We start from the raw sequence: 25,855 nt of genomic DNA on the forward strand, positions 1-25,855 counted from the left end.
CGTGTCCCGTGGGCTTCTCTTTTCTTTCTGCACTTTCTGCTAGGCTATTGTGAGGTTACTCTTACTGATGGGTTGTGTGTGTTTGCCGCCCACGCGGATCTCTAATTTTACGACACAGCTAAACGATAAAAAGAATATACAACTTATTATAAAAAACTTCGAAGATTTGAAACAACTTCGATCAAACGAATGAATTATGTTTATTGGATTAAGAATTTGTGGATTTTTTGGTTAAGGTTGTGCGTTGTGTATTAGTGTTTGTTCACGATCTGTTAATGAAATTTTTTGTTTCGAAATTTCGAGAGACAAACGCTCGTTGCATCTTAGCGCTTCGTTTTAATTTAATTAATCGAAATTTTCATCAATATCTTTTTTTTTCTACTGAGAATTATCACAGGTAAATGTGGGATGTTTCTTTTTTTTAATATCAAATCGATTTTTAATTAACTTAAAGTATAAAACGAAGAGCAACCGATTCGCGAGTGCCTCCTCCTCCTCTTTCCTTCGTCTCTCTAATTAATTTGTGTTGTTTTAATTAATTATTTGTCAATAAATAATTTCTAATCATTGTTTGTGACCGGTAAACACATATTATAAAATGATATTCGTTAATAAGAAATTTTTTGTATTTTGAAGTGACGCTACGTAACTCAAACGTTGAAAGAGCTCAAATAATATTATATAATTACGTTTCCGCATGTTTTTTTTCTTCAATTTCTCATATATTAACATAATTTATAAATCATCCTACTATTCGATTGGTTTCGAAACACTTAGGCTGACGTGTTCGAATCGAACGAATCGACGGATTTCATATTTCGTAATATTGTTCTTCTTTTGTATTCTATTTCAATTGTTTGTTCTCTAATCTCGAAAATTTGCGCATCTCCGAATTAGTTAGTAGCGACACCGGTTTTTAATATATATATATACGTTATGTTTAGAAAAGAAACAAACAAAAATATATATTTATATTTATCTGTAAATTCTCGGTACAATCGACCGCTTACCTATTATTCAGAGGTATTATTCTTCATGAACTTGTATGAAATTTGACAGAATTTCATAGCCTAATCGGACCAGTTTTCGTTGCGTACGGATTGTTCAAGCACCGACCCCGTAGGGTTCACTAAAAAAAGAAACATTTGTGATAACTCATACAAATAAGAAGAACAAGAAATCAGAACTAATGCAATTTTTAATGAAATTCGTTTAATTATTTATTATTCTTTTTCCTTTTTCTTTCTTTTTTTCAGAAGCCCGAACCCACTGGAACCGAAAGAATCATAAATATCGTTAAAACCGGTTTGCCTGCTGAAAAAACCTTGCCGGTTGAAACCAAAATCGAAACTCAAGTTGAAACCGAAAATAAAAACGAAATGGAATAATAAGCGAACGATGATAATCAATTAATAAATTTCATCCATGTATAATTAATTTTGTATATTAAATATATATATATATATATGTATGTGTGTTCAATTATACGATGTAATAAAAATATTTAGTTAAATATCTAATATTTAAAATGATATCAACTCTGTATAAAAATTCATCGAGTCTCATATATGCCAACCCATAGAGAGATCACTATGAAAACGATGACCACAGGATTGGTATGCGTACAACAATAAAAACAAATGTTACGAATAACAACCAACCAATGAATCCTCGTTCTCAACGTGTAAATTAAATTACAGTCACATTTCTATTTCTTAATTATAAAATATTCTTGCACTCTATTAAAAGATCATTCACCCATTCTCACACACAAAAACATTCTCCACAATAGAAAAACACACACACATACACACTTAGAGATACAAATATTCTGTTCCAATGATCAGATTAGATATTTTTTCCATTGAAGATAATAAACTTATAGAATATTTTCGACAAAAATATATACCTAAGAAAATTAAAATTAAAAATAATAATATATAATTAGAATAATATAATAAAATATGAAATAAAAAAATAAAAATTAACTTACGGTTTACTGTCGCGCTCCGCAGCGATGCCCGGCACGTCTACATTTTAACGATTGGTGTTGTCCCGTAGGCCTTGGACGACCACGAACAAAATAAAAAGCGAAAGGGTTGATAGCCGGTGAAGGTTCCGACTCGTCCCTCGATGGGGGGGTGGGGGTTTGGGAAGGTTTCCTGAAGTATTCAGTATCCTAACTGAACGAAGGTCTGTTAACGAATGCGCCCAGCCGGTTGAACCCACTGGGTTTATATAGCTGACGGGTCCCGGGCATCGAACATTCGAGAAATTTCAACCGCTGCACGGCGCTGTGAACTAAACACTTTGTTTGTCCGTGTTATTCCTAACGCGCAATATCGTATTATTCCAAATATCTCCTATATAATTAATCAAATATCCTACAATTTCTTAACCATGGCCTAGAGTATCTCAAAAGACACTAATTTATACTATCAATTTTGTTCATATTATCCTGATTTAATGAAAAACAAGGAAATATGTAGTATTGATCGGTCGAACGCAGACAGGATTTCTGGCACGTTCGCTACTCCGAACCCCACCATAACGTATCTCACACTTTGTACGCTGGAATGTATATATACGTTACTAATACAATATTAAAACCAGTTTATATGTGAACACACACACTGACAAATATTGTGTGACCATGTAGTAGAACCGGTTGAGTGGGAATCCGAGAGAGAAAGAGATATATATATATATATATATTAAACACGATACAAGTATGACCCACTCGGTTCGTGAGATAATATTTTGCGTCTTGCTTTCTGTAACCTTCCTCTCTTTTTCTTTTTCTTTTTGATTTTATTTATTTCTGTCTGTCTCTCTCTCTCTCTCTCTCTCTCTCTCTCTTTTTTGATATCTCTTTCATTTTCACTCACGTTCTTTTCTTTTATTTATTTCTTTCTTTCTTTCGACTGTTCACGTGACCAGGGCCAGAAACCAATGCGTAGTTTCCACGTAGCCTAAAAAAGGGCGAAACCGAAAACTACGCAGTTCCCTTTCTCGAAGGACGTTTTACTACGTTTCTAGAATGATCTTCGATTTATTAATATACCTCTTCATTTCTTTATTTTCTTTCGTCTAAATAATATTTAATCAATAAATACGATACGATTTTTGTTTTATTCAACGTATCTTCCAATAGATAACCTAAAAACGATAAACATATGTTTGATTTTGTCGTAGACATTTTTAAAAAACAATCATTTCAAATTTCTCCCTTTCACTAAACGCGAATGAAAGAAAGGAAGAAATATTATTGTTCGAATTGGATAACATTACATTGTACAAATTGTTTTAATGGGTAATAAATCAAATTCTAGTCTTCTTCTAGAAGTATTTGAGAAAATTCGAGATTTCACGTAAGAATCTTGTTTCCGCGGATAAGAAAAACATTTATACATTTTAAATAACAATACAATATTATAAAATACAATAAATACGATACAGTAATATTGTTTTTCCACATGAAAATGATTGAACAAATGAAAAATAATATCGTGAATTTTAATTTGATTATCAAAGTATTTAAAAAAAATACAATATCTTTCATAATAAATGATTAATCCAACGTAAAATAATACAAACAAATATAAAAAATAGAAATACCGTACGATATGCTATGATAGATAAAAAAGAACGAGTTCTATTTGATATAAGAAAGAAATAATGTTGAGTTCACACAGTGTAACATCATACAACGTAACAAACACACATATACACAGCCATGCACAGCTGCCTTACATCGATATACACACACACACATTCGAAACCGTAAAGAATGACCTGAGAGGATAAACAGGATGAGAAAAGAGAAAGAGGGGAAGGAACTCGATTCCCTTTCCCTTCGAAACGAATGTTAACCGTAACACTGAATTTAAACTGCGTAGCACATCCTAAAATGACCTTCGATAGATGCGTAGAAAAAACTTTGCTGCTGTTACTACACGCGACCTTTTTATCGCACGTTGTTTTTTAACGGAATCCGTAATACAAACGCTATTTTTAGGTATCTCGAATGTGATAGGCGCGTTCAAGGTTGACCATGTTTACTACGTTGTAATAATATTTTTTTCCTTTTTAAAATATCTACACATTCTATTTTTTTTTTGGTTACACTATTTAAAGTATATATATTTTCTATATTTTTTTTATTTATCATGGTCAAAATAATAAATTATCACTGGTTGACCAAGTAATTCTACATTGTGCATTGGTGAAATTGATTTAATAAACATACATAATAATTTAAACGAATAATCTCTGAAAGATTTGTTTAAGTTTATAAATAAATTGATTTGTATAAATAATTCTTTATGCAATTTCACTCGTGTGGGAATAAAGGTAACGAAGTATATATGTATACGATTACGCGCATTATTATTATATTCTTATTGTTATGCATAATAAGATGCAAGGGTTCGAAGCACTCGTTTGTATATGAAAAGATTCAAGAGGTTTGAAAAATAAAAAAAAATTTCTCACGAACGGAAGTGCATAACGTTGGGTTAGGTGAATATTTTTATAACTGAAAGGATGGTTAAATTGTTTATTACAGTATTATTGTTATTTTCACGTTATGTGTCGATCATTCATTTACGATTTCTTTTATGTTTAATCGAATCGTTTAAATTATCGACAAACAAAGAATATGAATCATTAAAGATTAAGATTATATGAACAGAAGAAAAACTACAAAAATATATTTTCGTAGTAGATTGTGATAACGCGTAAAGTACCAGAGACTCGTTTGTAGAACACCGTGAAGTCTTCCTAAATATAGAATGTAGGATAGAGAATTATCGTTGCGTGTGTCTTACATGTTTTAACTGCATGAGTTTCAACGGTTATGCACGAAGAATCAACTTCATAGAACATAATTAAAGATACCGGTTAAATTATTTCAATGATTTAAACAGAATAAATCCCACTTTTTTCAATTTTTCACTTCGGTTATTATTTCATATTAAAAATTATAATCATTGAAGACAAATTGAACGAATTATTTGTTAATGATAAATAAATTCTTAAAAACTATAATAATTAATATTAAATATTTTTAAACGAATTTTTCCGATAAAATATATCGTACGAAAATGATAAATGATAAATTAAATATAGAACGCGAAATATGATTGATGATTAATAACGAAAAAGAGAAATAAATCTCTGTGTGGTAACGTGTCGTAAAAAAACAAAAAAAAAACAAAAAAGTTGATGATCTTCGGGTCGCAGCCGTACGGGCGCTTCTCGATGTTCCAGAACGTTCTACGACTAATCGATAAATACAACGTGAGAAGTTGTCTATATATATATACATAGATACATTTATAGAAAATACGCAGTTATACGTTTCCCCATGGATATCGGAAAACGTATAGAATATTTTTCATTAATATTCCATTCATAAAAATATTCAATTCAAATATAATAATTATCATATTCAAATGAATATTTCTTTTTATTATTATTATTATTATTAGCTTTGTCTATGTGAACAAATTTAAAAACAACAATAATTATGCATCCAACGATAAAGTTCGATTCGAAAGGGTTAAACTTATGATAAAACAAACGTAAAGTACTGACTCTTTTCATTCTTATGACGACCCTCATTTCTATGAATAATGCGTTCAGAAATACTAATCGTTCTTTGAGTTTTCACAACTGTAAACTCCAACTTTTCCTTTCTCTCCCATAACTTTATAGTTTATTCTTCAATGGGTTTATTTGCTACGTAAAGGGTTCGATGAAGTTGACCAAAATGAAATTTAATGAGAAAAAATTGAAAGAATTTCGTGTTGAACGTGTAACAAATAAAAATATCTTGTATACATTTAATAATAATTAATGGCAATTTATATGCATACAAAAAATATATATATTAATTTACATATACTTATCATTAATATTATTATTATTTAAATAAAAATAATCAATAATTTTAAGCTTAGTTTTTGTAACAATGCCATCTAGTAAAAGAAGCCAATACTACGCTGCAATCTACTCTTGAAAATGATTATACCAACATACAATAATTATCTGAGATTGTTTCGTGAATTTAATGTGCATAGGAATGATTATCTTTATCTTTTACTAATCATAGATAATATAGAAAAATAATATTTACATAAAAAATATTTACCTCTATTTCTACACGCGGGATAAAAGAAATTCGAACAAAATTATTTCCATCTTAAACTTTGACGATCGGTGATTCAATATTATATTTGAGTTGTGGTTTATTTAAAAAGAATACTTTATAAACGTATGTTCCTAACAATGCACCAATTGTTGGTCCGAACCAATAAACCTAAAAATAATTCGATTAGATAATATCCAGTGTTTGATTGGCCAATAAACAAATTATATATTGTTTATTTATGGTAAATCATAAATCGAGCTTTTGGGAAAAAGGGTTGGACTAATTTAGACTAATTTATTAACAATATTATTATCTGGGAAAATAGATAAATTAAATTATATGTTTTAGAGAAAAAAAATATCCTAACAAAATAATATATAAACAGTATACAATAAATAATTGAATTATAAATTTACCCATTGATTAGTCCAATCATTGTTCCATAATGCAGGCCCAAAAGATCGTGCAGGATTCATACTGCATCCCGTGTATGGACCCTGAAAACAACCCTTTTGAGCCTTTTGATTTTGATGTAAAAAAAAAAGAAAAAATAACACGTTAAAAGTTTGAAATAAAAAAAACATTACCGCAGCGAGAGAGATAGCAACAACGGAAAAACCAAATCTGATAGCTGTTGAATCAGTGGTATGAGCGCATCTAGAATCCCATGTTGCACATGCACCGAGAAGTATGCAAGCAGTACATAATGCTTCGATAAGAATAGCTTGAGGAATACTAACACTACGATGAATAACAGTCATGCAAACGCCGATGGGATTTAAATTACCATTGTTAAATAAATCAGTTGGTATTACTGCCTGTTTGTAATAATAGTATAATATTCACATTCGTAAAGAAAAAAATATTGAATTTAATTATAATATTTGTTGTATTTATATATAAATTAAAATTAAATGATACCTGTAATATACCGTATCCAAGACTTGCACCGATGAATTGTGCAATTATATACAATGTACCGGTTGGAATACTTTTTAAACCTATGATTACTGCACCAATTGTAACAGCTGGATTTAAATGAGCTCCGCTAACGTGACCTAACATCTACAAAATTGAGATATGATTTATTTGCTTTCAACAACATTTCATTCACTCTCATATATTTAACATTATTTTTTGAAGTATTTATATAATTCATTAATTTTTAAATAAATGTTTAATACTGTAATTTTGTTGTGTGTTTCTCGAACAGTAGGACAATAAATTGCCCTCATTTCTTATCTTTTTTTTTACACTTTAACAATAATTTTATACACATTTAATTTAGCACATTCACTGATTAATTTTAATCACTTTTTTATATATTAAAACTTACCATAATAATAAGGTTCACTGTCATACCGAATGCAATAGATGATTGCAGTGCAGAAGGTAATAAGGAACCGATACATGCCATACAACCAATAAAAATTAATATTGCTGTACCAACTATTTCTGCAATAAACATCGTCCATGTTCCCTCTTGCAATTTCCATAACGCAACTGTAAAAATATTAAAACAACAAATATGTTTAAATAAATCAGACACACTTGAATGACAATCAAACCATTTTATATTATATTTAAGTCTCTAATTATTATTTTTAAATATGTATAAAATATTTCAAATCACCTTTAGATTCTTTTTGATTAAGCATCACTATGATCGATTAAAATACTTTACAGGTGGGAATGTTCTATCGTTCTGTTTGATCATTAATCGTTTCTCGAATTAGTTTAATCATACGATTGTATCAGTTATCATGTACTTGATAAATATTATCATAAAATAAAAATATATATTGCATTATCGAATCGTTATCTTGAAAATCAATGCTCCAATGCATACTTCAATTGTATTTTTTAATCATACAACATACTTTTAATCCACGTTATCAATCCGTGTTAAACAATTTTCATATGAAATCACAAGACAATTTTCTTTTTTCTTTTTGATTAAGCAACAACAAAAAAATCTTTATTTTAACATTATATCGTGTATCTACGTAAACGATAAAACAATTTTTCTTCTCGTAAAAACGTAAATAAAGAAAGGAAACAATTCTCGATATAACTATAGTGATCGCTAGATAGGAAAATATAATAAATAATTTATCATGATGGCGCATGCGTCCATACAATAATAATAATTCATATCGAAGAACTTTGTCGAAGAAATTAAGAATTTTTAAGCAAGTTCAACAATAAAAGGGAGGGAAAAAGAAAAACAAACTTGGATCATTTCATTTCTATTCGAAAGGGTCAAAGTAGAATCGATATAGGATAAAAAGGCTTACAGAAATGACGACGAGAAGAAATAATAAAGAATATGAGATAGAGGTGAAATATTTAAATCGTGTCTGTGGTAAGTTGCTTAGAATATTAGGGGTACTCGATCATTTCGAAGATTCTTCATCATCTTCATCATCTTCTTCAACAATCATCGTTAAACTAAAAAAATTCATATCAAATTTAATTTGTTACGGATTGACCGTATTCTTCCTAACGACAACGATACTTCACGTGATATTGATAGAAAAAAGGATACAAGTTAAATTAAGAAAAATGCCGATACTACTCTACAATGTATTATTATTAACGAAATATAATTGTTTGATAATGAAACAAAAAGATATAATACGTTGCATGAGATATATAGAAGATGATTTGAATAATATTACTAATAAATATCATCGTGAAATTATTATGGAAAGAGTTAAATACGGTAAACGTTTTTTCACCATAATCTGTGTATTTTTACATTCAACCGTACTTTACATGCGTTTAATTTTACCCCTGATCAAAGGAAATATCCAAATTTCGGCAAATGTTACGATAAGACCGTTACCCAGTGCTGGGTATTATTTTCATCTTTTCGATGATCAAGTCAGTCCCTTCTACGAAATGGTTTTTTTCCTACAATGTGCACAAGGTTGCGTTACGATTTATACCAACATTACTATATGCACACTAGCCGTTATCTTCGTCGTACACGCATGCAGCCAACTTGAAATATTTATCAATCTTCTCGAGGATATCGTTGCTAACGTTGATTCCAATGAAAAAACTAACGTCGATAAGAAATTAAGTATTGCTGTTAAACATCATATAAGAGTACGAAAGTACGATACTTTTTCCTTGTAAAATAATATTTTTTTCATTTAATTCAATTTTATTTTTCTTCTCGATTAAATTTCGATAAAATTGTGTGTGTTATTTTGTTTTCTTTTTTTAGTTTTCTTCAAATGATCGAGAATACGATGAATCCATTATATTTTATGGATATTTTTGGTTGCAGCATGACCCAATGTTTTTTGGGTTATTCTTTAACGATGGTATACCGTTTGTTTTTTATTATCTGTAAAAAATTTATTAGACAATTGATTTATTTTAATTAATATTCATTTTCGTATTTGATATATTTTTTTCTTGTAGGATTGGGGTAAACAAGATGTGAATACTGTAATATCGATAATTATTGCAATATTGTCTGTTACTGTTCAAATTTTTGTATTTTGTTTGGTTGGCGAACAGCTTATGCTGCAGGTAGAATTTTATTACTTGTTTTTATCTTTTTCTTATTGTTTTATAATAACACAGAGGTTTAACGACTAATACGATTGATGACAGGACGAAAAAGTAGCTGTAAAATCTTGCATACTCGAGTGGAATAGGATACCTTATAAAAAAGCTAAAAATATTATACCGATCGTTATGTTATCGAATCGTCGAATGAAAATCACTGCCGGAACCATAATCGAACTTTCTTTACAAACTTTCGGACAAGTAAGTACATTAATTAATGTGTGTTTCTAATAATATTCATCAATTTTTTTTCTAATTGTCATACGAATAATTTTAGGTAATTAAAACGACCGTAGCTTATTGTAATATTATGCGAACGATGATTTAATTTATTTTTAATCCATAATCAATTGTGAGTATAGTATTTTTTAGCGTGATTCATTAACTCGCGATTTCGAATACATTGCGGTATAATATTTGTCTCATGTGTTAAATTAATAAAATTAATTATTAAACATATGTTCGATTAAAATTATGTCACCCTTATCACGCACTTTCAAGTTAAGCAAACAAAAAAACAATGAAAAAAGAAAACAAAGTCATCGTTACAACAAATTAGCCACTTATTTGACAATTTTCATAAGAGAGAATAAAATGAAAAATCCACTCCTTACTTATTTTTTTTTTTTTTAAACACGATAATACTTTTTAACAAATAATAATAAAACAAGAACAATGTAGTATCCTACGTTATAGTTTTTTTTCCATCTAAACTTGCACATAAATATTCTTATTTTTAATACCATTTCTCGACTTATACTTTTCAATTTGTATAATGCGTACACATTTTGTCTTTTGTTTTTTCTTTTCTTTCAAAAAGGGTTCGCGATTTGTTTACCATGAGAACTTAAATATTCTTAGAGTAAAGAAAAAAGTTATCGTAATAAATGTAAAGTCGAAGTTTTAAAAGAGGTAAACCTGTACTTATCTAACCCTACAACAACGTTGATAACAGTAAGTTAAAGATTCAAACACGCAAGCGCAATTTACAACTTGCCCAGACGAATGATCATGATCAGTCATACTGTATTAACGTTCAACAACATCTGCAAGATATTCGCAAATAGTGATCTCAAAGAAAAAACATAAGAGTGATAGAGAAGAAGAAGAAGAAATAAAAAAAATAAAAAGATGTTAATAAAAGATAATTACGATGAGAATTTACGTTACGTGATAGAACCTAATCATAATATATTATTATCGTTAGGAATTCGTATAACATATTTGCAATCGGATACTAATGAATCACGTTTGCGTAAAAGTTTAAGATTAATATTGATATTGTTAAATTTCGTTGTAATACTTTACGTCGTGGTACCTGGTATTTTGCACATTTGTTTGATTGAAACTAGCACTTATGCAAAATTTCGCATAATCGTACCTATCATGTATTCAACGATGAGTTTAGCCAAATACGTGGTATTATTTTTCTGCATAAACGAAATTAATTCGTGTTTGAAACACGTCAAGGAGGATTGGAAAAATACGATAGAAAATGGTACTCGCGAAATCATGAGAAAAAAGGCAATAGTTGGTAGAAGAATTTTTATTATCTGCGGTGCACTGATGTACGGAAGTGGCATACTTTTTCGTGGCATTATACCTTTAACTAGAGGAAAAATAATAATTAATGAAAATCTCACGATTAGACCGTTACCTTGTCCCTGTTATTTCATTTTTTTCGATCCCCAAATTAGTCCAGTTTATGAGATAGTTTATTTTCTGCAATGTTTGTCCGGTATCGTAACGTATTCCATCACAACTGCTGTTTGTGGGCTAGCAGCACTTTTCGTTCTTCATATTTGTGGACAACTTGAGATCCTGACCATGTTGATGAAGAGGATGGTGGCAAAAACTGATCTACCGGGTGTTAACATCGATGCGAAGATTGCTACAACCGTTGAACATCAAATCAGAATTCGAAAGTTTGTAGAAAATTCATTTCTAGTATTGTAATGATTTGATTTTTACGAATCCCAGATATATATATATATATAATAAAATACAAAGTGAGATTTATTATTTTTGACACGTAATAATAATCACGAATAATTTGTAGTTTTTTAGGTGTGGTGGAACATATGCTACAACAATTATGCTTGATCGAATTAACAGGATGTACACTGATCTTATGTTTTTTGTCCTATAACATTATGACGGTATAATATTAAAATATTTACTTCCAAAAAAAAAACATCAAAACAATAATTAGATTATTTATGTTTTTAGGAATGGGCTAGTCATAATCTTGTAATAGTTTGCATGTACAGTATTGCATTATCATCTATCATATGCAATATATTTATGTTTTGTTATATCGGCGAACAACTGACCTTTCAGGTATTAATTTAATGATGAAATTATATTCAACAACGATAAGAAGAAAAAGTAAAATACTTACAGATCGAAATGTAATTGACGAAGATAGGCGGAAAATGTAGCGGAAACCTGTCGCACGTTGGATTGGTATAATTTACCCAAAAATAAATCGGCAGGTGTTATTTTAATGACAGCAATATCGAATCGTCCAATGAGGATCACAGCTGGTAACATAGTCGGACTTTCCCTGCAAACTTTTGGTAACGTGAGTAACTCTTTGTCGTTTTCTCAATTTTTTTTTCTTCTTTTTCCTTTTTTTTTCTTTTTTATTTTTTTTTTTTCACGACAATTATACTAACTTCGTCGTTGGATAATCGATTATTCTTACTCACGCAAGGATAATAAAAAGTTTACGTAAAAGTTGATTGGAACGCATTTGCCCCTTTTTCCCCTGCAGGACAATAGAAAAAAAAAGAAGAAAAGAAAAAAAGAAAAAGTAACCAAGGGATAACTTTTTTCTTTCGTTCATTACATACGACAATTTTGTTTTATAAGCGTTTACGATGAAAAAAATATTCGATTGCAGGTTATCAAAACTGCTGCAACATATTGCAACATGTTACGTGCCGTTACATCGTAAATTTTGGGTGCACTCGACCGATCGTAGGAAAGAAGAAGAAGAAAAAAAACCATATTGAATACGATGTTAATTCGATATTAAATTGATATTGTCTAATCGAAATGAATTAATTTCGTTAAATATACGTTTTTAATACCGTTTACGATAAAATCAACGTTAACTTTAAACCGTTCTTATTTGTAGAAGAAGAAGAAGAAGCAAAAGAAAAAGAAAAAAGAAAAGAAAAGAAAAAAAAAAAGAGAAATGTAGAAATAAAGTTTGTCGTATTTTCATCGATTACATAAATCTAAGAGAAAAGAAAAGTTATAGATTACGCAGGAAAGTTTATTTCTTTTTTTTTTTTTTCTAAAAGAGTAATAGTGTAATTTCAATGAGCATAATTTATGAACACTCAGCGAGTTAGATATATCTTCTACGTCAGTAAGGCAACATTTCTAATACAGTTGTTTAGTAAGAAACTAGTTGAAATCGAGAAGAAAAAAAGATCAAATTTATTGTATTTTGATTTTCTATGGCGAAATCGAAAGGGGAAAACGATAATTATGAAAATGATATTGAATTTACGGTACACGTTAGCCGTAGTGTATTGAAATTAATCGGCATTTGGCCCAACCGTGATAAAAAACGTGAAACAATTGCTAAAGAAATGAGTATTAAATTGTTAAGAATAATTTGTCACTCTTTGTTATGTTTTATATTAATACCTGGATTGTTGAATACATTTTTGAAAGAAAAGGATCCACGTCGTAGATTAAAAGCAGTCGGCCCGATGTGCAATTGTTCGATGGCCGTATTAAAATACACCATATTTTTATGTAATGGTAAAAAATTGGAAGATTGCGTGATACGTCTGGAACAAGATTGGAAACACGTTGTTACCTTGAAGGATCGTCGTACAATGTTGGAAAAAGCTAGAATAGGTCGTAGTATTGCAATACTTTGCGTTGCATTTGTTTACATCAGTGGTTTTTCATATCGCATAATTGTTCCGTTGTCCAGAGGAACTATAGTAAACGCCAAAAATATTACCATAAGACCATTGGCGTTCGCTTGTTATTTCGTTTTTTTCGATCCACAAAAAAGTCCAGCTTACGAGATTGTTTTTACATTGCAAACTATTGCCGGATTCGTAACTTATTCCGTAACTAGTGGGGCCTGTAGTTTGGCAGCACTTTATGTATTACACGCATGCGGACAATTAGAAATTTTAATTAGAAGATTGGAAGAATTGGTTGAGGATTCGAAAACGAGTATTGTTTTGTTGGATGAAAAATTAGCTGCTTTGGTGAGACATCATATTACTGTCAGCGGGTAAGAATCCTTACGAATGATCTGTAATTTTTAAATACAATCAAATGAGCCGATAAGAATTATTATTGATAATAATTATTATTTATATAATAATACTCTTAGAGAGTTCGTCAAATTTATTGATCCTATTATTGATTATACTTTCGAATTTTTCTGAACGAATATACCGAGTTAAATCATTTAAAAATATTTTTTGATGCAATCACACCAATTATTACAAACAATAATTCTTATCGAGTTCGTCGTATTTTTTAATACATTTTTTGAATTTAATCTTAATTTATGTACAATATTGTTTAGCTTTTTAAAAAATATCGAGGAAGCTATGCAACACATATGTTTAGTGGAAGTGGTTGGTTGCACATTGATTTTATGTCTTTTGGGATATTATATCATAATGGTAAAGTGATTTTTAAATAATAATATAGCACCTTCTTCTAACAATTGATCTTTTTTCTTTTTTTAACAGGAATGGGAAAACAATGACGCCGTTGCAATGTTAACTTATGCGATATTACTTTTAACTTTTACGTTCAACATTTTTATATATTGTTTCATTGGCGAACTTTTGACCGATCAAGTAAAATAATTTCTAATTCACGCAATACGATCTTTTTTTATTCGTTCTCTATGTATTTATTATTATTTGTTTTTTAATTAGGCTACGAAAGTTGCAACAACGTCCTGCACGTTGGAATGGTTCAATTTGCCAGAAAAAACGTCACGTTGTTTGATTTTGATTATGGCGATGTCGAATAGACCAATCAAAATAACGGCAGGCAAATTTTTAGATCTATCACTGAACAGTTTCGGCTCGGTAAGTCAAAGATTCCCCGTATTCTAATTAAAAAAAAAAATAATTAAACAATAAAACAAGAAAAGTAATGAGAAGTACGATGATTTATGATATTTTTGTTTAGGTTGTTAGAACATCGGTTGCGTATTTGAACATGCTTCGTACTACAAGCATTTAATATCTTTTAAATTCACATTTATTCACAAACAAATATTCATTATGTCACTTTGTTTTTTGTTTTTCATTAATACGAATAAATTCTTTGAAAGATATTAATAGKAAAGGAATAATTTAATTCGTGAAAACTATTAATAATATTAATACGGTGAAAAAATAGTCTGAATAAAAAGGAAAGGGAAAAAATAAAATGAAGAAAGAGAGAGAGAGAGAGAGGGAAACAAACTAACAGTTTTAAACGTCAAACTTAACCCTTACAATAATATCGTACGCAAACGTAGAACCCTACTTCATAAATGCAATTATATTACTCAACCACAAGAATACTCGAACGATTAGATTTTATTTTCTACGTTTGTTTCTAGTCCCTATTTTTTCCTAAGTTAAGTTTCAACTTTTCAATTACCTTCTTTGTTCCGGGGAACGATCATGTCGATCGAATTGAACAAAACTAACTTGAAGAAAAACAGAAAAAGAATAGAAAAACATACTGCATACGATATTAATTCGATATTAAATTAATATTGTCTAATTAAAATTAATTTTAGTTAAACCTACGTTTTTTTTTTAGTATTGTCTACGGTAAAATAAACGTTAGCTTTAAACCTTTTTTTAATTTGTAGAAGAAGAAAAATAAGAAAAAAAAAAAAGAGTTGAACTAAAGTTTTTCGTAATTTTCAACGATTACGTAAGTCTAGGAGAAAAAAAAAGGAAAAGAAAAAGTTATACATTACATAGGAAAGTTTTTCTTTTTTTTCTAAAAGATTAATCGTGTAATTTCAGTCCGCATAATTTATGAACACCAAGCGAGTAAGATTTTTCTAATACGTCAGTAAGGCAACATTTCTAGTACAGTTGTTTAGTAAGAAACTAGTTGAAATCGAGAAGAATAAAAAAAACCCATTGTATTTTAATTTTCAATGGCGGTATTGAAATGGGAAAACGATAATTATGAAAATGACATTGAATTTACGGTACACGTTAGCCGTAGTGTATTGCAATTGATCGGAATTTGGCCTAATCGAAGAGAAAAAGGTGAAAATATTTCTAAAAAAATTAGATTGAAATTGTTAAGAATAATTTGTCAATCTTTAGCATGTTTTGTATTGATACCTGGATTGTTGTATACATTTTTAAAAGAAAAGGATCCACGTCGTAGATTAAAAGCAATTGGTCCGTTGTGCAATTGTTCGATGGCAGTATTAAAATATACCATATTTTTATGTAATGGTAAAAAATTGGAAGATTGTATGATACGTTTGGAACAAGATTGGAAACACGTTGTTACCTTGAATGATCGTCGAACTATGTTGGAAAAAGCTAGAATAGGTCGTAGCATTGCAATACTTTGCGTTGCATTTGTTTACATTAGCGGTTTTTCATATCGATTAATTGTTCCACTGACTAGAGGAACTATAGTGAACGCGAAAAATGTTACCATAAGACCATTGGCCTACGCTTGTTATTTCGTTTTTTTCGATCCACAAAAAAGTCCAGCTTACGAGATTATTTTTACGTTACAAACTATTGCCGGATTTGTAACTTATTCCGTAACTAGTGGGGCCTGTAGTTTGGCAGCACTTTATGTATTACACGCATGCGGACAATTAGAAATTTTAATTAGAAAATTGGAAGAATTGGTTGAGGATTCGAAAATGAGTATTGTTTTGTTGGATGAAAAATTAGCTGCCTTGGTGAAACATCATATTAATGTCAGAGGGTAAGATCTGAAAATTTTAAATACAATCATAAACGAGCCCCCTCGATTAGAATTATTAGAAAAAAATAATTATTATTTATATAATAAAACGTAAAGTTCGTTTCAAATATATTGATTCTTTTATTAACTAAATTTTGGAATTTTTCTGAACGAATCTACGGGGTTAGATCAATTGTACATTAAAATATTCTTTGATGCAGATTGTTATAAATAATAATTCTTATCGAGTTCGTCGTATTTTCTTCTACATTTTTTTGTAATTATTTCTGATGTTTGTACAATATTGTTTAGATTTTTAGAAAATACCGAGGACGCTATGCAACACATATGTTTAGTGGAAGTGGTGGGATGCACATTGATTTTATGTCTTTTGGGATATTATATCATAATAGTAAAGTGATTTTTTTTTCTTCAAATAATTACGTAGCACCTTCTTTTTATTTTTACAATTTTCTTCTTTGATACTTTTTCTACTTTATTTAATAGGAATGGGAAAATAATGATGCCATAGCAATTTTAACTTATGCGATATTACTTTTAACATTTACGTTCAACATTTTTATATATTGTTTCATTGGCGAACTTTTGACCGATCAGGTATAATTATTTCTATTTCACGCAATACGATCTTTTTTTATTCGTTCTCTATGTATTTATTATTATTTGTTTTTAATCAGGCTACGAAAGTTGCAACAACGTCCTGCACGTTGGAATGGTTTCATTTGCCAGAAAAAACGTCACGTTGTTTGATTTTGATTATGGCGATGTCGAATAGACCAATCAAAATAACGGCAGGCAAATTTTTAGATCTATCACTGAACAGTTTCGGCTCGGTAAGTCAAAGATTCCCCGTATTCTAATTAAAAAAAAAAATAATTAAACAATAAAACAAGAAAAGTAATGAGAAGTACGATGATTTATGATATTTTTGTTTAGGTTGTTAGAACATCGGTGGCGTATTTGAACATGCTTCGTACTACAAGCATTTAATATCTTTTAAATTCACATTTATTCACTTATTGTAAAATACATCGAGAGCATTAACTATTATACATTCACAATTCGAACGGGATGTACAAAAAATTCGTTTTGCCACTTTGTTTATTGTTTTTCATTGATACGAATAAATGATTTGATAAAGATATTGACAGTAAAGGAATGATTTAATTCGTGAAAACTATTAATAATATTTATAGGATTTAAAAAAAGTTGGAATAAAAAAGAAAAGAAAAAAAGAAAATGAAGAGAGAGAGAGAGAGACACACTAATAGTTTGAAACGTCAAACTGAACCCTTACAATAATATCGTACGCAAGCGTAGAACCCTACTTCATAAATGCAATGCAATTATATTACCCCACCACAATAATTCTCGAACGATTTAGATTTTATTTTCTACGTTCGTTTCTAGTCCCCATTGTTTTCTAAGTTAAGTTTCAACTTTTCAATTACCTTCTTTGTTCTCGGGAACGATCATCATGTCGATCGAATTGAATAAAACTAACTTGAAGAAAAAAGAAAAAGAAAAAGAAGAAGAAGAAGAAGAAGACATCATTGTTAGAAACGAAAGAAGCCTAAATTATTCTATAAAAATACCATACTGTATTTTACGAGCTATCGGTGTTTGGCCAATTTTAAATAACGCTTCGATGATGGAAAAATTCATTAGTTTAACGATGAAGTGTATTTGTTATTTTTTCTTCGCGTTCATATTGATACCCGGATTGTTGCGCATATTTTTGATCGAGAAAAGTACCAAACAAAAATTGAAAATATTCGGGCCGCTTTGTACGTGTTCTACGAATGCTATGAAATATAGTATATTATTGATGCACAGGGAAAAAATCAATAAATGTTTGAAACATATCAAAGAAGATTGGAATAATATTATTCTTCCGGAAGATCACGAATTCATGATGTCCCAGGCTAGAATTGGAAGAATTCTTGCAACAATGTCGATTTCTTTTATATACGGTGCTGGAATATTTTATCGTACTTTCTTACCACTTTCTAAAGGTTCCATAGTTGTTGGTAATATTACGATAAGACCCCTTGCTTGTCCAAGTTACTTTGTAATATTCGATGAGCAAATAACGCCCGCATACGAACTCGTATTCATCGGTCAATTTCTTGGTGGTTTTACCGTTTATACCGTTGGCAGCGGAGTATGCGGATTGGCTGCCTTTTTGATTATGCACGTTTGCGGTCAATTACGTATATTGATGAGAAAAATGAATGACATCGTTGACGGCCATTATTCCGACGAAATTAATCCTAAAAAACGTATCGACGAAGTAATCCGACATCAAATCAGAGCGAGAAAGTAATTCTTATTTTGTCTGAAATTAGAAATTTTGTTTATTTAATTATAATATTCAATTATCGCCAATTTTGTAATCGTAACTTTATCGTTTTATTCTTTTGTTGGGTAAGATTTTAAAAAGTAATGAACAAAAATATAAGAAATTCATTTAATACAAATTTGTATTGGACATTTTATAATGATATGTTACAATAGAAATTTATATTTTTAATCTAAAATAATTAATATAAACAAATAATGTATAAAAGTAAAGATTGTATTATTTTTTGCCTCTCTTTGAATATGATTAATTACTTTTTATTTATATATAGTTTTGTCAAAGAAGTAGAAGAAATTTTGCAGTATCCTTGTTTAGCCGAAATTATGGGCTGCACTAGTCTCGTCTGTCTGGTTTTATACTATTTAGTTATGGTAAGTTAATTTGTATTAAAAACCTATTGGCAATTTAATTATAATATCTTTCTCTCTCTCTTTCTCTCTTAAAAGTAATCATATAATTTTTGTCTTTATTTAAAGGAATGGGAAAATAGCGATGCAACTGGTCTCATAACTTTTATCTTACTTCTTTTATCTTTCACTTTCAACATGTTTATCTTTTGTTACATCGGAGAACTTCTATCCGAACAGGTAAAATAATATTCTCTTATTTATTTCTGCATTAATATAAAAATAAGCACAAACTTTTTCGAAACAAATCAAATAAAAAAAAATTGAATCAATTAACAGGGTTCTAAAGTAAGCGTGACATCTTGTACCTTAAATTGGACTTGTCTATCGGTAAAAGATACAAAATGTTTGATACCTGTTATATTGATGTCAAACTATCCATTAAAAATCGTAGCTGGAAAATTGATGGACATGTCATTGAGTAATTTTAACAACGTAAGTAATTACAATGATATTTTAAGCATACAAAATATTACGTGTTTGACAAGAGTAAAAACTGAATTTTGTAGATAATTAAAACTGCCGTTGGATATTTCAACATTTTACGAAGTAGCGTCTAATAAAATAAATCAAAAAAATAATAATTAGTAATTTTTACGTATACATTACGATGAATTTCAGTTGATTAGAGTTTTGTATGAATATTAGTTAAAACATGACGATAGTTTGAAAAACAAAATAAAAAGAAATGGAAACAATAATATTGTTTTTCAAATGAAAAAGAGAGAAAAAAAATCAAGAAGAAAAACCTCGAGACGTATCAATAACTTTGAAGTAAAATATTCAATTAGTATAATGGACTTAGAAAAAAAAAAAGAAAAGTAAGTATAAAAAAGTTAACCTTAGATATCGTATCCTGTCCGAACAGTCCGATCGTATTCACATACAAAGTACGACTGTCATGTTTCAACGTATTACAGTTTCCTTTCTTCGATCGTACAGTTTAATAACTTCCACACAACTACGCAAGCATGAAAAGATTATTTTTCTTATTTACTTACAATTCCCTTTTTTTTTTTTTTTAAGAAAAACCCGTCATTCTATAAACATTTACCAAACTAATTATTTATTATTAATCGTACGCAAAACAAATGCCACTCGTGTTACCTGTCATTGTGTTTTTCGTAATAATTGACCGAAAATAAAAAACTAAAAGAAAATTCATATTATACGAAATAAAACGTGTAAATGAAAATTAACGAAGAAAATGTTCAATAAAGAAAATAAAACATCTAAACGATTCAACGTAAACGAATGTATACGAAGAAAATAAAAAGGAACGAAAAGTTCGTTGCAAAACGCGAAAGAAAGAAAAAATTCGTATTATATTTTTAACTTATTATTAAAGATCCCCTCTGTAGTGTCTAATTTAAATTGTTTAAGCACATACAGTGCATTTTTCCGTTCGAAATCATTTCTATCCCTTACATCATTGTTTTTCTACGCAAGCGTATAACCCCCTTTAACTTCTACTAGTACTGGATCCCTTTTCCCGTTTAGTAATCGCCGAGATTTAGAAAAGAAAAGTCCGTAAACTAATAATCGTACGATCATGTCAGGAACGATTCAAATAAAAGAACAAAACATTCCCGAAGTTGTTAATAGCAATAGAAACGAATTGGCATTAAAATATTCCCTTAGAATTAGTCGTGGAATTTTACGAGTAATTGGTGGCTGGCCACTTAACGAAGAAACATCAACCATTGAAATGATTTATAGTTATTTCGCGAACATCTTAAGTTACTTTTTATTTACGTTTATTCTCCTGCCTGGTTTGTTGAGAACATTTTTAATCGAAAAAAACGTAAAAGTTCGATTGAAATTACTTGGACACCTTGTCTCGACTTCTATCAATGCTACGAAATATACTATTTTAATGGCACGTCGTAATAAGCTTAGAAAGTGCATGAAACATGTTAGAGATGATTGGAAAAAGGTTTTATTGGAAGATGATTACGAATCTATGATGTCACATGCCACAGTTGGTAGAACATTGGCAGTAATGTCGGCCTCCTTTATTTACGGTGCTGGAATGTCTTATCGTACAATTTTACCACTTTCAAAAGGGAAATTAATTATTGGAAATGTTACGATAAGACCCCTAGCGTGTCCAAGTTATTTCGCAATATTCAACGAACAAGAATCACCCGTTTACGAGTTGGTATTTTTCCTACAATTTCTCGCCGGTTTTTTTGGTTATTCGGTCACTTGTGGGGTATGTAGTTTGGCAACTTTTTTGATCATGCACGTATGCGGTCAACTTGAGATTCTCATGAGAATGATGAGAGACATCGTTGTTAGAAAAGATGAAGATGGTTTTGATCCAGATAAACGTATTGCTGAGGTAATTCAACACCAAATTCGTGCTAAGAAGTAAGTGTTATCTAACTTAATTTTTATTCTTTTATCATATATACTCATTGTGTGTATGTTTTTATTTATGCAACGATAGAAAATAGAAAGAATTTTTGTATTGAATTGTTTCTTTTTTTTTTTACGTATGTGTAATATTAAAATTAAAATAAATCAAAAGATCTGTGGGACTGTATGTTTAAGTTAAATTTTTTTTGTTCACAGTTTTGTAAAAGATGTTGAAGAAATTCTGCAATATATGTGCATGTTTGAAATATTGGGTTGTACTAGTCTTGTTTGTCTAATTTTGAATTACTTTATCATGGTAATACAATTATAAAGAGATTCTATTTGTAATTATAATATATTAGATGTAATATAAATGATCAATAAATTTGTAGGACTGGGAGAACAGTGATACGACCGGATTGGTTACATATTTTATTTTTCTTCTATCGTTTACCTTTAACATGTTCATTTTTTGTTACATGGGTGAACTTCTTTCGAACCAGGTGCCAAATATTTCGTGTTATCCTTTTTATTTTTATATTAATTATTTATTTAATATACATATTTTGTGTTTCTTTTTCAGGGTACGAAAGTTGCTATAACTTCGTGCACACTTAATTGGTATCGTCTTCCGACGCAAAGTGCACGAAGTTTGGTATTAATAATACTCGCGTCTCATCATCCGATTAAAATCGTGGCCGGTAAAATAATGGACATGTCATTGAGTAATTTTAGCAGTGTAAGTAATTGCAATGATATTTCAAATATACAACATTACGTTTGACAAGAGTAAAAACTGAATTTTGTAGATAATTAAAACTGCCGTTGGATATTTCAACATTCTACATAACAGAATCTAATAAAATTAATCAAAAAATCATTACTAACAATTTTTATATATGCATAACAATGAATACGAGTTGATTCGAGATTTGTTAAATGTTAACTAAAATCTGTCTAGCAACAGTATGAAAAAGAAATAAAAATAAAATAAAATTAAATAAAAAGCAATGGAAACAATAATTGATTTTAAAACGTAAGAGAGAGAGAGAGAGAGAGAGAAAGAAAAAGAAGAAAACCTCGTGCCGTATCACCAACTTTAAAGTAAAAAATTCTATTAGTATAGTGAACTTAGAAAAAAAAAGTAAGTATAAAAAAGTTCACCTTTGATATCGTATCCTGTCTGAACAGTCTGTTCGTATTCACATACAAAGTACGACTGTCATGTTTCAACTTATCTTCTCCTTCCTTCGATCGTACCGTTTAATAACTTTCACTGCGCAAGAGTAAAAATATTATTATGTTTTTCTTATTTACTTACACAATTCTCGTATTTTTTTTTTTTTTTAAGAAAAACCCGTGATTCTATAAACATTTACCAAACTAATTATTTATTATTAATCGTACGCAAATAAAAATGCAACTCGAGTTACCTGTCATTGTATTTTTCGTAATTATTGACCGAAAATAAAAAAACTAAAAGAAAATTCATATTATACGAAATAAAACGTGTAAAAGAAAATTAACGAAGAAAATTTTCAATAAAAAAAATAAAATTGTATACACACATCTAAACGATTCAATGTAAACGAATGTAAACGAAGGTAATAAAAAGAAACGAAAAGTTCGTTGCAAGACGCGAAAGAACAACAAAATTCGTATTATATTTCTATCGTATTATTAAAGATCCCCTCTGTAGTGTCTAATTTAAATTGTTTAAGCCCATAGAGTGCACTTTTCCGATCGAAATCATTTCTATCCCTTACATCATTGTTTTTCTACGCAAGCGTAGAACCCCCTTTAACTTCTACTAGTACTGGATCCCTTTTCCCGTTTAGTAATCGCCGAGATTTAGAAAAGAAAGTCTGTAAGCTAATAATCGTACGATCATGTCAGGAACGATTCAAATAAAAGAACAAAACATTCCGGTAGTCGTTAATAGCAATAGAAATGAATTTGCATTAAAATATTCCTTTAGAATTTGTCGTGGAATTTTACGAGTAATTGGTGGCTGGCCACTTAACGAAGAAACATCAACCATAGAAATGATTTATAGTTATTTCGCTAACGTATTTTGTTACTTTTTATTTACCTTCACATTCGTACCCGCTATGTTGAGAACATTTTTAATCGAAAAAAACCTAAGAGTTCGATTAAAAATATTTGGACCACTTTGCGTTTGTTCTATCAATGCTACGAAATATACTATTTTAATGGTACGTCGTAATAAACTTAGAAAGTGCATGAAACATATTAGAGATGATTGGAAAAAGGTTGTATTGGAAGATGATTACGAATCTATGATGTCACATGCCAAGGTTGGTAGAACATTGGCACTAATGTCGGCTTCGTTTATTTACGGTGCTGGAATGTCTTATCGTACAATTTTACCACTTTCAAAAGGAAAATTAATTATTGGAAATGTTACGATAAGACCCCTAGCATGTCCAAGTTATTTCGTAATATTCAACGAACAAGAATCACCCGTTTACGAGTTGGTATTTTTCGTACAAATTCTCGCCGGTTTTTCGGTTTATTCGGTCGCTTGTGGGGTATGTAGTTTGGCAACTTTTTTGATCATGCACGTATGCGGTCAACTTGAAATTCTCATGAGAATGATGAGAGATATCGTTGATAGAAAAGATGAAGATGGTTTTGATCCAGATAAACGTATCGCTGAGGTAATTCAACACCAAATTCGTGCTAAGAAGTAAGTGTTATCTAATTTCATTTATATTCTTTTATCATACACACTCATTGTGTGCATGATTTTATTTATGCAACGATAGAAAGTAGAAAGAATTTTTCTATTGAATTGTTTCTTTTTTTTACGTATGTGTAATATTATAAATTAGAATAAATCGGAAGATATATAAGTTTTTTTTTTCACAGTTTTGTAAAAGATGTCGAAGAAATTTTGCAATACATGTGCATGGTTGAAATATTGGGTTGTACTAGTCTCGTTTGCCTAATTTTGTATTACTTTATCATGGTAATGCAATTATAAAGAGATTCTATTTTTAATTATAATATATTAGATGTAATATAAATGATTAATAAATTTATAGGACTGGGAAAACAGTGACACGACCGGATTGGTCACATATTTTATTTTTCTTCTATCGTTTACCTTTAACATGTTCATTTTTTGTTACATGGGTGAACTTCTTTCGGAACAGGTGCTAAATATTTCTTGTTATGCTTTTTTTTTTATATCGTTTCTATTTTTATATTAATTAATTATTTAATATACATATTTTATTTTCCTTTTCAGGGTACGAAAGTTGCTATAACTTCGTGCACTCTTAATTGGTATCGTCTTCCGACGCAAAGTGCACGAAGCTTGGTATTAATAATACTCGCGTCTAATCATCCGATTAAAATAGTTGCCGGTAAATTAATGGACATGTCATTGAGTAATTTTAACAGCGTAAGTAATTACAATGATATTTCAAATATACAACATTACGTTTGACAAGAGAAAAAACTGAATTTTGTAGATAATTAAAACTGCTGTTGGATACTTCAACATTCTACGAAATAGAATTTAATAAAATAAATCAAAAAATCATTAATAGCAATTGTTATATATGCATTACGATGAATACGAGTTGATTTGAGATTTGTTAAATATTAACTGTAATCTGTGTGGCGACAGTTTGAAAAAAAAAAATATAAATAAAATAAAAAGCAATGGAAAAAAATAATTGATTTTAAAACATAAGATAGAGAGAGAGAGAGAGGAAGAAAATGAAGAAAACCTCGTGCTGTATCACCAACTTTAAAGTAAAAAATTCTATTAGTATAGTACACTTTGAAAAAAAAAAATGAAGTATAAAAAAGTTTACCTTTGATATCGTATCCTGAACAAGTCTTTCTCTTTGAAGAAAAAAAAAAAGTATATAAAAAAGTTTACCTTTGATATCGTATCCTGAACAGTCTGAACAGTCCGACTGTATTCACATACGAAGTACGACTGTAATGTTTCAACGTATTACATTCTCCTTTTGATTGTACCATTTA

General features: G+C 29.6%; 6 protein-coding genes and 1 long non-coding RNA gene across 7 annotated transcripts; 5 read left to right on the top strand and 2 right to left on the bottom strand.

Annotated features, from left to right (window-relative positions):
• On the bottom strand, nucleotides 1–2,403 carry LOC106787156. The gene is made up of 4 exons (XR_001381745.1): nucleotides 2,389–2,403; nucleotides 1,994–2,301; nucleotides 1,011–1,129; nucleotides 1–118 (listed from the first exon to the last, which is right to left on the bottom strand). It is a non-coding gene; the product is annotated as an uncharacterized LOC106787156 (long non-coding RNA).
• A 3,758-nt stretch (nucleotides 2,404–6,161) lies between these two features.
• LOC106787159 (aquaporin AQPAe.a-like) lies at nucleotides 6,162–7,646 on the bottom strand. The gene is made up of 5 exons (XM_014749277.1): nucleotides 7,491–7,646; nucleotides 7,076–7,219; nucleotides 6,742–6,972; nucleotides 6,571–6,651; nucleotides 6,162–6,322 (listed from the first exon to the last, which is right to left on the bottom strand). The coding sequence occupies exons 1-5, from the start codon at nucleotides 7,620–7,622 to the stop codon at nucleotides 6,206–6,208; spliced, it is 705 nt and encodes a 234-aa protein (XP_014604763.1). The 5' UTR covers nucleotides 7,623–7,646; the 3' UTR covers nucleotides 6,162–6,205.
• A 1,073-nt stretch (nucleotides 7,647–8,719) lies between these two features.
• On the top strand, nucleotides 8,720–10,067 carry LOC106787141. Its single transcript, XM_014749258.1, has 5 exons — nucleotides 8,720–9,276; nucleotides 9,390–9,489; nucleotides 9,590–9,700; nucleotides 9,785–9,940; nucleotides 10,017–10,067. Exons 1-5 carry the CDS (start codon nucleotides 8,720–8,722, stop codon nucleotides 10,065–10,067), a joined length of 975 nt encoding a protein of 324 aa, XP_014604744.1.
• An 803-nt stretch (nucleotides 10,068–10,870) lies between these two features.
• Nucleotides 10,871–12,756, top strand: LOC106787142. Its single transcript, XM_014749259.1, has 5 exons — nucleotides 10,871–11,664; nucleotides 11,799–11,898; nucleotides 11,969–12,079; nucleotides 12,168–12,340; nucleotides 12,645–12,756. The coding sequence occupies exons 1-5, from the start codon at nucleotides 10,871–10,873 to the stop codon at nucleotides 12,754–12,756; spliced, it is 1,290 nt and encodes a 429-aa protein (XP_014604745.1).
• Nucleotides 12,757–18,377: 5,621 nt separating this feature from the next.
• On the top strand, nucleotides 18,378–20,031 carry LOC106787143. Its single transcript, XM_014749260.1, has 5 exons — nucleotides 18,378–18,995; nucleotides 19,367–19,435; nucleotides 19,541–19,651; nucleotides 19,751–19,906; nucleotides 19,981–20,031. The coding sequence occupies exons 1-5, from the start codon at nucleotides 18,378–18,380 to the stop codon at nucleotides 20,029–20,031; spliced, it is 1,005 nt and encodes a 334-aa protein (XP_014604746.1).
• Nucleotides 20,032–21,023: 992 nt separating this feature from the next.
• On the top strand, nucleotides 21,024–22,692 carry LOC106787144. The gene is made up of 5 exons (XM_014749261.1): nucleotides 21,024–21,844; nucleotides 22,049–22,118; nucleotides 22,225–22,254; nucleotides 22,416–22,571; nucleotides 22,642–22,692. The coding sequence occupies exons 1-5, from the start codon at nucleotides 21,024–21,026 to the stop codon at nucleotides 22,690–22,692; spliced, it is 1,128 nt and encodes a 375-aa protein (XP_014604747.1).
• A 1,029-nt stretch (nucleotides 22,693–23,721) lies between these two features.
• Nucleotides 23,722–25,307, top strand: LOC106787146. The gene is made up of 3 exons (XM_014749262.1): nucleotides 23,722–24,542; nucleotides 24,725–24,824; nucleotides 25,107–25,307. The coding sequence occupies exons 1-3, from the start codon at nucleotides 23,722–23,724 to the stop codon at nucleotides 25,305–25,307; spliced, it is 1,122 nt and encodes a 373-aa protein (XP_014604748.1).
• Nucleotides 25,308–25,855: the final 548 nt, after the last annotated feature.

This window comes from Polistes canadensis, unplaced genomic scaffold (genome assembly GCF_001313835.1).
Source record: "Polistes canadensis isolate GaletaPanama2010 unplaced genomic scaffold, ASM131383v1 scaffold_94, whole genome shotgun sequence".
NCBI lineage: Eukaryota > Metazoa > Arthropoda > Insecta > Hymenoptera > Vespidae > Polistes > Polistes canadensis.